The 15810-nt window shown below is 48.0% G+C and overlaps 1 protein-coding gene across 1 annotated transcript; it reads right to left on the bottom strand.

Moving 5' to 3' along the window:
- Positions 1-4813: 4813 nt before the first annotated feature.
- On the bottom strand, positions 4814-6188 carry GJA8 (gap junction protein alpha 8). Its single transcript, XM_002924552.4, has one exon. It carries the CDS (start codon positions 6134-6136, stop codon positions 4814-4816), a length of 1323 nt encoding a protein of 440 aa, XP_002924598.1. The 5' UTR covers positions 6137-6188.
- Between the last annotated feature and the right edge of the window lie 9622 nt (positions 6189-15810).

The raw sequence follows: 15810 nt of genomic DNA, 5'->3' as shown, positions 1-15810 counted from the left end.
TGCCTCTCTCCCTTGCCAAAGATCTTCCCGGGAAGTTTGTTAATGAATGTGCTTCTTAGCTGAGTCTTTACTAATCCCGACATAGATGGAAACTTTTGCAGAAAAAGGCAATGCAGCCATCTACTTTTGCCTCCAGGAAACTTCACGTATTTTTCCAGAATTCTCTTTGTTTGCCCTAGAGAAAGAACTTCCAGAAGGAAGTGGGGCTGGAGCTTACAGCAGCTTACACCACTGCTACCTTGGTGGCTGGCTTTGGGGGCTACAGTGTCTCTAGGGCAGTGGAGAGTGACTCATCTTTTATAAAAATCTTTCTTTCATCTTATCTAAATGCTCAGCCTAGAGTTTTGTTTCCTTTTTCTCCTTCCTTCCCGGTTACATATTTAGTTAAAATATGATAATTACAAGACGGGGGAGTCTCCCGGACTATTCAGTATCACTTCTAGGCACACACTTACTTCGTTTTACAGATTGTATTTACGCTTAGAGGAGTTTTCCACCCAACCGGGCAAACCTTTTTCATCTAAATTTTGCTTACTTGGGTTGTGTGGTCATTTGTACACAGTATGCATACAGGGATAATTCGGGATGAGGAGAAGGAGAGAGGAAGAGATGTGGAGTGGGATGGGATATGCCGTGTGGGTGGTATGCTCCTTTTTCACCCCGAGCATGACCTGGCGCCCCTTTTCAGGAACTCATGAAGAGCAACGGCCCGCACTAGCCTTGCTCCAGGCCTTCCACCTGGCTTAAACCTGAAGAGTTCCTCCACGTGGCTTTTTCAGTAGCCAGGGGCTCACTTCTGCCGTGAGTCAGAGACAGTCTAGGGGGCTGGTGTGCCTCTTCCTGTGAGCCCTGGGGAGCTGACTCTGTGGCACCACCTTGCGCAGTGAATTCTTAGGAATTCAGGACTACAGAATATTGACCATTTCCCTTCCTCGTTTACTCCCTTCCCTTTACTCAGTACCTCACTTTTTGTCAGGATCTTAGTCAACAATCTATGCAGGATTTGGAAGTGGTGGCTGTCATTGCTTCAGTCTACATTTTACAGGAAGGACGTCTCACAAATTTGGATAAGGCCTTCCTCCCTTTCCTTTTATTTCCAGGTTAGCGAGTTTTTAAAAACACCCACTTATTTCTTCTAGTACACTCAGTGTTTCCTGGATTTCAGTTCACTTGTTCTGTCTTGTGAAGGAGGGGTAAAATTTGTTACCTCCAATTCACCTAGGGGAAACTGTCATATGGAGCAGGTAAGTGACACTTGGGGTCCTGAGAGTCAACAAGGGGTAGCCAACGCTTCTGACTCAAACTTCATTGTTTTTCATGGGAAAATCTTCTCCCCCTAGGTCACACTGACCTTTAGGAGCCTTTGTCTAATTCTGTGTTGGATGTGTCACCTGTGTGGCAAGTGACAAAGTCATAGTGAAAAGCAGATAAGCCTTTTTATAATATCCCAAATGCTAGGCCTAGGGATTACAGAGCCAGGTTTGAAGTTTCTAATTAAACTGTGAGTAACTCTGTCCCTCCTGGTCACAGATCTCCCCTGATGGAGGTGTTATAACTGCTATTAAGTTGTTGGCCCTTCTCCCCTGGAGGGAGCTGCACTTTGGATATCCAGCGGTCCATTGCTTCTTTTTATCAGTAGGTCTATGTGCCCTAAGGGTTTTAGTCTAGCAAGGGATGGACCAGGAGTAGGATTTAAAGCTGGACCTAATGGAGCCCGGGGGGGATTATAATCCTGAATTGGTCGTAATTATTTGCCTCAAAACAGATACTGAGGGATCCAGCTGTATAGGGTAAAGGCCTCCACGGATGCACAGCTGCCTGTGAATGGAACCTGGGACATTTTTCCGGAGGATGAAAGTAATTGCCAATCTGTCCCCCGGTCATTTCTCAAGGTCAAAGAGCCTCAGGTTCCTACTAAACATATGGGGTCCAGATTCTGTTTTGAGTCTTCTCTGAGAAAACTGATCTCCAGAGTGTCTATTCCATATTGAAAAGCTCTCACTGGGTAACTGCAAGGCAGGTTGAGGGGGTGGGAAGGAAATCGCCCACCTCCCTTTCTTCCCAGTCTCCCTGCTGCTAGAGGAATCTTCCAGGGAGTGGCAACACTTGGCAGGCTCCACACTTGGCAGCCAACTCATTACTCCTCATGATACCCCTGGAGGTAGATTGGTGGCGAATACCATCTCGAGTTTGTAGACAGGAAACCAAGATACAGAGAGGTTAAGGGATGACAATAACGCAGCTACTAAACGGCAAAAATAGAAAAAAAAAAAATCCTGGTCCCTTGATGCCTATGTCTCTTTCCCCCAGACAGTCTTCCTTTTTTATTGGGAAGACCAAGAGGAAAAATGGCAACTTCCATGGTGGTGGGGTAGGTACGGACCGTGAGGCAGGACACTGCTTCATCCAAGGAGACACACTCACTCAAAGGCTTCTGTCCTCACCGAGACCAGGAGGCCAGCAGCCTTCACCTAGGCCCCTGCGACTGCTTCCAAACAGCACCGAGCAGCTTTCCTCTAGAGCAGGGTGCCCTTCTCTTTTCCTTTTCTCTTTCGGGTTAGGTCGTAGTTGAGACAGACACTCCGTTCTGGTGACGATCAAGCTCTTCTCAGGCTCTGAGTTTGTATCTTCTTAAAATGAGTCTTCGGGAGTAAAACTGTAGGAGCAACAGTGTGGCCGTTGGGATGAGTGCGGAGACACAGTCTCTCATGGTCTCAGGCCCGGGACTGTGCTACTTGTATCCCCAGATGGAAGGTCTGGAAAGTGTTGCTGGCAAAGGGCAGATTCAAGCCATAGCCAGAAAGTCACATGTCTTTGAGATAAATATACCTCTTCTATTCAACTATCCACTGCCTGGTATGTTCTTTCATTGAAAGTTTGTCACTTTGGGTTGACCTAGGTAAAATATATTTTAGGCTGTCTTTTAAAATGTAAAATTTCTCGGAGTAATGATCAAACAATCATACCTTAGGATGAATTTAATTTTTAGACCACTCTGTTTTGGAATGGGCATATTGTCACATGGGGAGGAATAGTTTTGGAGGAGGCTTTGCTCTGGAGATGCATATCTAGAATGAATGTCATAAAAGGAAGGTGATAACTAGAGGGCAGCACAAGGGATTTGCAAGCTTTGGGATGGTGCTGGCTGAGGGAAAGATAGAATTAAGGCAGTTTTCTGGGTACTTCTTTTGGGTTCCCTGGTGGTCCCCTGTCCAGATCTCTGCCATGTCACTTTGGTTTCCATCCTACCTTCCTTAGACTTGGCACTGGAGCCCATGATGCTAGCTTTGGTTTAGATAAAACATCCTGGTTATCACTTTGTCCCTCAGCTCTGAGAATTGATTGGCTCCAGGTAAAAATTGCTCCCTGGGTGAAATGTGTACTTGTACTTGAGGATTTCCCTGGACTGGACTCTATGTTTGAGGAGTGTTGGTTGTGAGGGTAAAGGGTAGGAGAATTTCTAGATCCCTCTTGTTCCCTTTAGTCTCTATGTCCCTTCCAGGGATGAGGCCTGGTCTGAGACTAGACTTTGGGATTCTGGCAGTTTGAGCTCCCACTTTATAAGAGGCTCTCCCTACTACCACTGTGATGGTCCTCTTTGTACACATCTTGTGTCTCATCAAGGCCGAGAGTTGACTCTCCTCAAGACAGGCCAATGGGCAGTTTATCTGCTGGCTCAGACTGGCTTGCTCCCAGCCCCTGATGAAAGGAGGTGTGGATTTCAGGGTGAGCCCTGATACTGGAAAAGGAAAGGAAAGAAGGGGATCTTCTTTCTTCAGGGAAGAAAACTGCAACCAGACCTTGAGGCCCTTTCAGTTCAGGGAGAGGGTAGGAGTCTTGCTGTCTTTCTCTGATGGTGCCCAGGGCAGAATCCCCACCAATTCAAGGGATATAATTGAATCAGAACCCAGGGGCTACAGTGACCCAAAAGAAAGGTCAGTGAGAATACTGGGTATCTCCTGGACTGATGATTTTAACCGAACACTCCAAAATGTCGAAATGAGATTTGGGAGCCATAGACACAAGTTGAGACCATAAATAATATGACCAATTCCACGGGAAAGCTGGGCTCACTAGTGTAGGCTGACCTTGTAAATTGGTGCCCCATAGGTTAAATTTGGCTTGCACACATTTTGTTTGGCCCACATGGCATATTTAAAATTTAACTGGCAATATTAAAAATTTCACTGAAAAGTTTGGACTTCTGGCTTCTCTGGAAAGATCAGATGGTCAGGTTACACCACCTGGTAATCAGTGCCTCGTACTGAGCGGCAGCTGCCCTCTGCCCCCCAGTCTTCACAATCCTAGATGTCCGATGGCATTAGAACAGGCCCACCCCACCAATTGAAAGCACCTGCCTGCATCGTGTAGGCATCTGAGCTTGGGCCCCCTGATATATGGTCATGTGGTGTCTGCCAGGGAAGTGCTGGGCTGATAAAAATCTGGCTGAGCTAGTGAGCTTAGGTCATGACTGGCAAAAAGCTATGAGGCAACCACAGTTCCGATTGGAGGGATTTCTATGGAGAAATGGGGATGAAAGCAGAACTCCCCATTGTAGTTGGGGTAGAGGGGCAGGGCAGTCATTCCAGACTGGGAATTTTGATGGGACAATGGGTTTATCTTGGTGGCCCTTTTATATGGGAAATGTGGTTTCCTAGTTGTACAGCAAGTACTGTGCCCCTGCAGCACCTGTCCAACCAGGGGTGGGTGTGAGGAGAGGGACAGAAGACTCAAAGCATGGTGGTGTCTTTACGTTTCATCTTGCCTTACGTTAGCTCTGGTGTTTTCTTTTCTTTCTTTCTTTGGCCTCACTTCATACGGTTAGATCGTCTGACCTTGCCCGGCTGCTGGCTTTGCTCAGCCTGCTCAGCGGTCTGGTGTCATCCCGGGTCAGGTCTGGACACAGTGAAGGCGACTTCTCCCCCGGCAGCCCTTGCTTTGATACCCTCTCAGCCTGCAGCTCTTCCTTCTCACCCTCCTTCCCCACCTCGGGAGTCTCCGCTTTCTCCACCTCCGGCACTGCCAAGGTCGCCTGCCCCTCTGTGCTCACTCTCTCTGCTTCCTGCCTCTTGTCTCCCACCTCTGGCTCCGCCCCCTCCTCCACCGGCTGCTCCTCCCCCTCCCCCTCCTGTGCTCCCACCTGAGCGTAGGAAGGTAGTGTCTCTTGGTAAGCTCGGGACAGGTCCCCTAGGGACCCCGTGCCCATCTTCTCCTCGAACTGACTGAAAGGCTTGGCAGAAAGCGGGCTGGTCTCCACCATCCCGACCTCAGTCAAAGGGAAATAGTGGGACACGATTTTCTCTTCTTCCAGCAGCTGGTAGCCCTTGGCTTTCTGGATGGAGGAGACGGCGATGGAGTGGAGGGACTTCTCGGGGATCTCCCCCAGGGGCTGCTCCACGGGCCTCTTGAAGGCAGACCGGATTCTCTTGAGGCCCAGGTGACTCATCTCCAGAATGTTGAGGAACAGGGACACAGAGGCCACGGACAACATGAACAGGATGAAGATGGTCTTCTCCGTGGGCCGGGACACGAAGCAGTCCACCACGTTGGGGCAGGGCCACCGGCTGCAGCGGTAGAGCGGCAGGATCCGGAAACCGTACAGGAAGTAGTGGCCCACAACGAAGCCCACCTCGAAGAGGGTCTTGAAGATGATGTGGCAGACGTACGTCCTCAGCAGGGTCCCCTCCAGCCGGAACTTCTTGGTGCCTTTGCTGCTGTTGCTGCCCTTCTTGATGCTGCCCTGGTCCGCGGCCAGCGGCACCCTCTCGCCGCCGTCGCCCGCCGCCTGCTGGCACAGCTCCTCCGCCTCGCGCTCCTTGCGCTTCTCCTCCATGCGCACGTGGTGCACCGCGTGGCCCACGTACACCAGCGACGGCGTGGACACGAAGATGATCTGCAGCACCCAGAGGCGGATGTGCGAGATGGGGAAGGCCTCGTCGTAGCAGACGTTCTCGCAGCCGGGCTGCTGGGTGTTGCACACGAAGTCGGACTGCTCGTCCCCCCACACGAACTCCGCGGCGGTGCCCAGGATGAGGATCCGGAAGATGAACAGCACCGTGAGCCAGACTCTGCCGATGACCGTGGAGTGCTCATTCACCTCCTCCAAGATGTTCCCCAGGAAACTCCAGTCGCCCATTTCTCACCCACCTGGAGGAGGCAGAAGGCAAGAGCTGAGCGGCCACGGTGCCATCCCCAGGTAGTCTCTCTCTGCTAACGCTTAGGTGGTGGTGGTGGGGGGTACCTCACCTTTCTGAGTTGCTGGAACCGTCAGTATGTAAACAGTACCTATCGAGTGCTTCCTCTGTGCAGGCTAGGATGAAGGGACAAGAGATGAGGGGACATTCACTTCCTCAACTGCAAAATGGGTTTAATGCTAACACCTGTTCTCAGTTACTGTGCAAGTGGTGGTCTGAAAGTATAAATGAGGCAATATGTGTATAATTCCTTGAATTCCACCCCAAATAAGGGTTCGTTGTTGACCGTACGTAGAAACCCGTGGTTACACGGATTTAAATCAAGATGACAAGCTAAACCAAGCCTCAAGAGGCATAATGCTGAAGAATCCCCCATACTGTGGGTGCCTGGGCCCCCAACAGAATTCTTGGATGTGTGAAACTGCCTGTAGGCATCTTACTTTTGACTGTGTTGGAATGTATAATGATGTGTTTGGAGGCAAGCGGAAGGAAAGAAAGGTTTTTTGAACATCTACTTTGTGACAGACTTTTGACATTACATTATTTCATTTAATTTGATCCTGCTAGGCTGCAGTCTTCATAAGGGGATGGGCCATGCCTGTTTCATTTACTGCTGCATACTCAGTGCCTGTCACAGAGCCCTGTACCTAGTGAAAGCTCAAAAAGTGTTTAATCAATTTGATTTGAACACATGAGAAAACTGAAGTCCAGAGAGGTTAAACAAACTGAGATCAGACAGTTAAATAGCACCAGTTTTGTCTGCCTGGTCCCAGAGGCTGAGTTCTTTCCACTATACCCTGGAGATACATTGCTTTCGATCAGAACTACAAAATTCTGCAACTCCTGGACTCTTTATTTATGTTTTTTCTTCTCTAGGTTGACATCTGGAAACCATTCTTAGCAACTTCACAAATTGAGAGCACTATCTTTTTTATATTATTATTATTACTCTTTTAACTCCAAAGAATGGGGACAGTGCTTCAGGGAGGAACCATTACCAGGTGAGGAAGGTCCACTGAGACATTTTTAGTGTCCCACAGAATGAAAAGGTTTTAGGGTCTGTAACATGTGACTACTTTAATAGAGCTAAAAATTTGTTGAAAAAAAAAATACCATTAAACATGATAGCATATAATGCCCCTAGCAACAGCAATGACTAATGCACGTGGGATCGAACTGACGGGGGTGATGTGTGTAAACCGGGACATTCACCCAGTGCAAACCTGTGCTAACCTATGAGGGACTATGATCAACACTTCCACCTCGGGGTACCTGGCTGGCTAGTCTGAGGAGCGTGGGACTCTTGATATTGGGGTTGTGGGTTTGAGCCCCAAGTTGGGTGTAGAGATAACTTAAATAAATAAATAAACTTAAAAACAAAAAAACAACTTTCCATCTCAACCTGTGGCAGATGCTCCTTCAAGCCTGAACATCCCTAGATTTGTAGTGTTTCCTCGTCGTGGCTCTTAGACCAGGGCAAGAACCCATGCTGGGGATGCTGCTCTGGGCTTCTTTCAGCCATGTCTCACCCTATAGGATCAGAAGCCCACCTGGGCTAAGGAATATGCCCACCACTTTAATGACAGTGATATTTGTTAAACACTTGAATGAGTGATGAAAAGTCATATCTTAAATTAGGTGTGATTTTCATCGCTAGGAGAGGATAAACAAAGTGGCATCTTAAAGCCTCCTTCCAACCTGTGGTTTGGAGCCTGGCCAGGCAGTACTTGGAAGCAGACAGTGACTGCAGGCACGAGCGTGCCGAACCTATGCTCTCAGGGTACGCACAACCGCTGCCTGCATTTTGTTGAAGAGCAGAGGGCATTGCTCCTCTTGGAGCCCCAGAAATTCCCAGTTAGGTAGGGCATCCAACAGCAGCTTCTCTCCTCCTGGGAAGGCGAGAGCATCTGTGGCTTCCCAGTCATGACTCCAGCATTGGGGAGAGTTCATTGTAGGAATGGGGGACTCAGAGTGGGGGAGGGTCCTCTACTCGGAACAAGCTGTTCGGAATCCCAACCACCTGTGTCTAGTTAGACTTCTGCATTTAACACTCCTCCAAGTGCCGTTAAATCTAGTGCTTGCCCTATAGTGAGAGGCAGCCATTTCCGTCGCCTTTGGGGGGAAAAGATGGGAAACCTCACAATCAGGTAAGCAGCCCAGGCATAAATCCTATCGATGGAAGAGCCAGGAAAACCCCAGTTTCTTAGCATATGGTTCAATCTAACATTCATGTGAAAACAACAATTTATGTAATTTATTCCTATAAGGTCAAGTCTGGCTTTAACGTACTCTACATCTAGTGTGCTAATGTCTTATTCCCGTTGATATATCAACTCGGTTTTGACACTCTTCCTTGTATTGTACTGTATTAGTCCTTTGGGATTTCTGTGTGTATTTCACTCATGTACCTACATGGATGTGTGCGGCAAGCACACACTCTCAGGACTGCATGTCTATCAATCTTCTTTCTCCCTTTGAGAATCAAAAGCTCTTGGAGGGCAGGGATCATTTTGTCTTCATCTTCTGTGAACCATCACGACACAAAACAAAGACCTTCACAGAGTGGGCGCTCCATAAATACCAGTGCATGGGGCCAACGGTAATAATTTGAAATCTGAAATTCTCGATCTCCGAGTGCATATAGTACCAGTATTACTTAAAGTCTAGGGAACTCCAGTCTTCTTTGCTGCAGTTAGCAGTGGGGAGACTGAGAACTTGCAAAGAAATGCTAAATAACAAAAAAAAAAGGATAGTAAATTGATCCAAAACTAGCTGTTTTGAGGGACTGTTTTGTATAAATAAACTGGAAGGACAATTATTCTTGACACGTGACTGTCGTGACACATATTCATGAAACTGAAGACCCTTCTGACCACCCCCTCAGTAGTTTCCAAACTAAAGCCAAACAGGGCTGTGTCCTTCCACACCCTACCCTGCAATGCTAGGATTGAGTGTGTGTGTGTGTGTGTGTGTGTGTGTGTGTGTGTTTTAATACCTATTTACAAAGTTTTTCATAATAATGGAAGGAGAGAAACTAACTTAGGACAAAATCTTTCCAATTTCATTCTGTTGAAACAGACCAACTATGCTTTTAAGAAGAGAAGCTTTAGTGGTGCTAAGGGAAAGTGCCTTGGGTCCCTGAATTCTACCAATAAAAACATACTTATGGAGTCAGATCAGAGTATATCCGAACAAACTATTCCACTGGAGCAGGGAGTAATCTAAACCAAAGGAAGAATATTTCTTTTCTTGTCTTCAAAGAAGAACAGATCTTTTACAGATAGAAAATAAACCGATGAAGTTCAAGCCTCCACCCCCAGGGCAACCACCAGCACGTTCCACCAGAGGATTATGGTTTTGAGTAATGATTAAAATGACACCTTATGTTTGGGTGTCCCTTGTCTATTTATAACTGATATACTTCTCCATATCTTATTTCAGTCCTCGTAAAAACCTGTAAACTAGGCCAGTGATTCTCAGACTTGGACTTCACAGACTCGTAAAATAACAACGGCAGAATAGGGCGACCAACATTGGGCTACCAACTCCTAATTTTGCCAAGCAAGGCTATAAAAATAAGAAATTTATTAAATCACTAATTATGACTACATTGTTTCATAAAAGGGGAATTTTCATACCAGAAAACTAGAAAAGACATAATTTCAGGATAAAAGGCCTTTAAATTGAACACATTTAAGTTGGTGAAAAATTTACTATTTTGATTATTACATTATTATTCCAGGCTGCTGAATAGTTCATTCTTGGACTGGAACTGACAGGTCCATAGAATGACTGTTTGAGAGCAAGTGAACCAGGCATTTTCAGCCTCCATTAACAGAGAGGAAGGCAGAGCGGGAGGTTAAATAAGTCTGCCAAGGGGGCTCAGCTATTGAGGGCAGAGCAAGGGTGGGAGCCCTGGTCTTCCAGCTTCAAGCCCTGGGCAGTTTCCAATATAACATCATCTTCTCTTGGCTTTGTGAAGAGGCAGAACACCACACTTACATCCATGTTAGCCAGTTCCCCAAAGGATTAGATAGCCACTTAGCACTCTGGTTGGTAAGGGAGTGTAAATGAGCCACCCTGCATGTCTCCAGAGCAGCCACTTTAAAGAGCAGCTCTTCTAGAGAGCCAACAAAGCCAGCTCCCAGGAAGACTTTTGTGGTCTTTAGCTAGATCTGTTCTTGTGCGCCATTAAATGCTCCAACATTGAAAATGCAGAGCATGAAGCCCCCTCTACACCCACAACACTGATAACCCATAGTTATTACGGTTACACGTATCACACAGCTCAAGGGGAAATGTGCAAAACTCTTCCATAAACACTGAATACTTGTTTTAGGTCCCTTGGGATTCCTGGAGGCATGTCAATTCATTCTGAAAAATGAGAAAACCTTAAAAAGTCAAGTTATAGTTAGAATTTGGGCATCTCCCCTCCTTTCCCCTCCCCCATTCCTACAGTCCTTTCCCTTCCAAACCTCTGCCAGCTTTCAGGCCAATTCCAAGGTTTTCAGAATTGGACTCTAAATCCAGCCGGCCCAACACAAGACTGAACCTTAGTGACAATTTTTTCCTTTTGTAGAAGCCCCGATATGGCCCTTAGATTAGGCTGGAAAAGAAGCCCCGGTTGCAGGGGGGAAGACTCTAAACCCATATAACCCAAGGAAAACTTGCCAATAGGAGTAGGGTCCCCCGGAGAAATAAGTGCTCTCTTTCTCTCTTGGCGCTCAGCAGCAAAATGGCAACTTTGGCCTCTTTGGCACCTAAAAGCCCACCTCCCACTTCTCTAACCCGCCCCTACTGTGCTGCACGACTGAGCAGATATGACTGGATTGGCCCTGATGGGTAGGTTTTACTGTCCAGCAATATTTTAAGCTCCCAGCCAGACAGCTTTTATGAAGGGAGGGATGTTTGGAAAACAATAGGAGAGAGAGAATGGGAGAGCTGTGTTGGGCACAGAGGGGAGGAGGGTGGGGAAAAGCTGATGTGGGAAAGCTTAGACGGGCTTTGATAGCCTCCAAAAGTGTCTTTTAGCAGCAGACCTGGCCCTCTACTGCAGAAACCCTTTGGCTTCTCACCAGAGGGCCTGAGCCTGGGGGTATTTTCCCAATACCTTATCATCAGCTTAGAGAATACTCGGGATGTAGGGATAGTAAGAGGTTGCCGGTGTGCATTCCCCTGCCCCGAGTCAGACTGTGCCAAAGTCCCCCACTCCAAGAAAATGAGTGGTTGGTCCTTTTCAAGAGTTGATCTATCATCTTCTATTGGGGGTTTGTTCTTGTGTCTCAGACTTTCTTTCTTTGAAAGGAGCCTTAATACTTCAAAGAATTCTGGTGTCATTTGTCAATATAATAACATGCCCCACCTTGTTTTACTCATAATTACAAATACTTTTGAGAAGCTGCAGAGTCATGGGGATTATGCAGTGTCAGCTAACAGCTTTAGACTCTCATGCCTCCAACCGCGAAATGGGGGTATGAAGTTTGGGTCAGCAAGAAGCTCTGGGATGAAATACCTGTGTGGCCTAATGAGGAATGATGTTTGGGAAGCTAGTTTGGAGGGCATGCACGCGTGCTCTCTGCCTCCCCGAGGCACACCTTCTTCCCATTGCCTGGGACTGACCATTGCACTGGTATGAAAAATGGTTGTTTTGACCACATTTTCCAAACCCGGAACTGGGCGGGGCATTCTATTATATAAGTTTATGTGTGGAAACAGTGGAGCGAAAATAGTTGAAACTGGATTTGTTTTAGGAAATCTACAATGTATGATTACTGAATGGAAGGCAACTTTGAGGGTAAACCAGAAAAAAAGAATCTAAGTGCTTGCCTCTTCTCTACCCTCATTTCCTGTCCTTTCTGGTCTCTTGGGCATATTGTATTTTGATGGTGGTGGTTTGAAGCGGGATGGTACCAAAGTTGTATGAGTCTCAAATTCCAATCATGTTCTAATGTTCGCTAGCCCACAGCCTTATTTACTTTAGAATTCTGATTTCTTTCAGACTTCAAATTTGATGGACTAGTCTAACTGGGACAGAGGCTTCTAGAGAATCCCTCAGTTAAAAACAACTGGCCAAGGCTGTTCCCCAATATCAATGAGGCAAGAAGTCAGAGGAGAGAGGGAAGGAAACCTAATCAGGGTTTCTGTTGAGAGCATTTGCTAAATGATTCCTGAAGCTTGTGCTTTCTCTGAGATATTCCAGAAACTACAAACTTCTCTTCAGATGAACTTCTCTCATCCAGGGCTTCCAGGCTAACTTGGCTTGTGTGGTAGAGCAACCCCATCTCCTGACATCATTGTGTGAGAGATGGTCATAGACGATGTGTTCGAGTCTGGAAAAATAAGGAATGTCATCAGAGCCCTGAACTAACCTCTCACGTTTGGACAAATTCAGAGTTGTAATTTAGCACTTTCTTTGCTTATTTACTCCATGGGTGTTGAAGACACTCTGCTAATAGTGCCCAATTGATTGAATTATTTTTGTTGTCAGTTCTTCTGTTTGCAGTCTTTGAAAACATAAACACTCAATCCCTTATCTCTTGAGCATTTTTTTTCAAAGATTTTATTTATTTATGTGACAGAGAGACAGCCAGCGAGAGAGGGAACACAGCAGGGGGAGCGGGAAAGGAAGAAGCAGGCTCCCAGTGGAGGAGCCCGATGTGGGACTCGATCCCCGAATGCCGGGATCACGGCCTGAGCCAAAGGCAGACGCTTAACCACTGTGCCACCCAGGCGCCCCTCTCTTGAGCATTTTGAAAGAGGTGGGGGAGAGGCTCATCCCAGGCTCATCTGTCATTAAGAGATGTCCCAACCAGCAGTTAGAGTCGGTTTCTCAGATCTTTCAGTGGGAAGTCTTCTTGTGGTGGCTCTATTGTTTTATTTGATGCAAATAAAGGTCTAGGACATGGGACGTAATCCCCTTTCCAATGCAAATGCCAATTTATGTTCTGCAATTTGGATTATTAGATCACTGATGTTTTGGATAATTTAACGGTAGCATTCTTTTACCAGGATGTGTTTTGGAAGCAGTGAAGCACTTATGCGTGGGATGATCATGGGATTTTCGGTGGGAAGACCTGGCTCTGGGTATGGCCCTTTTACTTTCTATTTGTGAGCAGTTTGCTCAGCGTCTCTGGGTCTCAGTTTTCTCAACAATGGAAGAGAGTTGATAATGACTGCCTTTCCTGTTTTGTAAAAATGCCTTTTAATAATGATGGTGGTGACTCATCTAACCCATGCAATGCTCTGAATCTCTGTCCACTTGTTAGTTATGTTCGCTGTGATCTCTCCCCCTCTGAGTCTCGCTGTGGTTCTGTGCCCTAGGGTCATGGGTTGGCTTGTTTCTAAGCTTGCCTTGATTATGGTCATAATATGCTTTCCTTCCACAGGGAAAATGTGGACAAGACCAGAAGAAACTGTGGGCCTCAATTCCCTCATTTTACAGGTGGGGAAGCCAGTTTAGGGTGGAAATGACATGCTGAGGTCGCGGTGCAGCTCTGAGGCCCGGGCACATTCCCTGGCTCTGGATGCTTCCGTGTAGGGGGTATAGACTCACTCAGCAACAAGGCTCTTTAGGGAGAACCAGGTGAGCCCTATTGTGGATAGAAGGGCAGGCAGACAGATATATGGGGCTTGAGAGGACCGTTCTCAGTCAATCCCAATGACTGGAATTAGGAGGCACAAAATCTCTCTCTTCCAGCTGCTCGTGTGTGCAAGGAAGAACGAGGCTCTGAGAAACCCGGGACCAGGGGCCATGGGGGAATTGGGTTATTTCCCTGAATGTCCAGGTCTGGCTCTGACTTGGTGCGCCATGTTGGAGATGCATTTCACAAGCATTTTCGGAGCCCCCACCCTATGAGATGCATGGGACGCATCAACGAGTACACGAAGATACCCTGCCATAGCAGAGCTTCTTGTTGTGGGGGAGGTGGCTGATTCTCATTAAGCGCAGTCACTCAGGGGACGACTCAGTAGGTTAGGAGGCGATTAGGGCTACCGCCAGATGGACAAGAATATCGAGGGGAAGGGATTGGGAGAGCCGGTGCGGGAGAGGTGGTGCTCACACAGACCTCACCGAGAAGATGCGGTTGAGCTCACTTTAAAAAGGGTGAGGGAGGGAGCTGTGAGGGCGTAGGGGCAGGAATAAACCAGGCCAAGTCTTGCAGCAGCAGGCAGCCCAGGACCGGGCTGGAACAGTGGGTGTGGACGAAATGCCAGGAAATGTGACTTTCGTCTCCTGCTTGTTCATTCGTATGGTTTGTTCACCTTCATGTCTTCAAAACGTCGACAACACCGAGGAATGAGACACCCAGCCTCCAGCGTGCAACTTTGCCCTTGTCTTCCACCACACACTTGTGCAGTGGTCAGTGTGTGCCTGGCACTGTGCTGGGAGCACAAAGTTGGATGAAGGCCAGGCCCTGAGGTGATGTCTAGCCCACGGAGTGTGCAGAGGGGCCTCGCGTCCATCTGCCCAAGGAGAGGGAGGACGCGGAGGGGGGAGGGGGCTCTGGTCTCCCAGTCCCCAGTTTCCGCATTTGGCCTTAGAACTGGGGCCTCCGTCTCTTAGGAAGCTGAACAGAGAAGCAGTAAAACGCCGGGCTTCGGAGTGAGTTTGGTTCAGCATCGCCCCAGTCAGCTGCCGGACCTGGCTCACCAGACTTTCCTCGGCTCCTCCTCAGTTTCCTCCCGTGAAAAATGGGAACCAGCGTCTCCTCAAAGAGTCAGAGTGATTCAGTGAAACAATGTGCGTGAAACTGAGTCTAGTCCTTAGTTCGGTGAGCGCTGGCTGAGTAGTAACTGCCATTACCACTAGTAGGAGAAAGGTCTGGCTACCACCCGAAGGAGATCAAGGGTTCTTTGCTTAACCAGAGGAGAGATCAATGCTTGCTTTTTCTTGTTTGTGCCCCTGGGAAGGCCCAGAGGCAGCCCCCCCCCGCCTGCCAGTTTGGCTGCGAGCCAGAGATTCTTTTTCATTACAGCCATTTGGCTGAGATTCAAGGGCTCCTGTGCCCCCAGGGGCAAAGGGTGGGCTGGAAGCGGGGGACAGGGTCACTTTCACCGGGGAGAGGATTTCCCGCACAGACGGTTGTCAGGACAAGGCCGGCACTCTATTGAACAGAGCAGCTCATGCATGAGAGCAGATTGTGCCAATTCTATAGAGCACGACCCCTCGGCCCCGGCTTCTCCTGCTAACAAAGTTATCTTTCCCGATCTGCTTAGGCAGAAGGGGGACACACTTCCCGTCCTTGTGCTGAGCATGCACAGCAAGCAGGACCCAGGCCAGGCCTAGATCTGGCTCTCAGCATGCCCCCCTAATTCCTCCCCTCTCCCCACTGAAGGTCTTGGGTTCTCCTCAGCTACCCCATCACCTTGGTGAGAGGAGCGCAGGCTGCAGAAACCAGCCATTGGCAGGGGGAGACTGGGGAGTGTCCTGACATTCTAGCTGCCTGGGGAGGTGCATAGAGAACATCCCAGAACAGGGGTAGGGAGAGAGGCTGATACAGCCTCAAATTGGCTGGGGTGGGAGCAGTTGTTGATGCTGTAAGTCAGTGGGTCTCAAATGTGGTTCCCTATGCCGACCGCAGCAGCATCGCCTGGGAATTTGTTAGGGGTGCGAGCC

This window comes from Ailuropoda melanoleuca, chromosome 2 (assembly GCF_002007445.2).
Source record: "Ailuropoda melanoleuca isolate Jingjing chromosome 2, ASM200744v2, whole genome shotgun sequence".
Taxonomy (NCBI): Eukaryota; Metazoa; Chordata; class Mammalia; order Carnivora; family Ursidae; genus Ailuropoda; species Ailuropoda melanoleuca.
Note: the sequence above shows the minus strand (reverse complement) of the source record. Positions and strands in the feature narration are given on the sequence as shown.

What these genes read in the sequence shown, in the direction of transcription:
- GJA8 (XM_002924552.4), bottom strand. Translation starts at nt 6,136, where the DNA reads ATGGGCGACTGGAGTTTCCTGGGGAACATCTTGGAGGAGGTGAATGAG.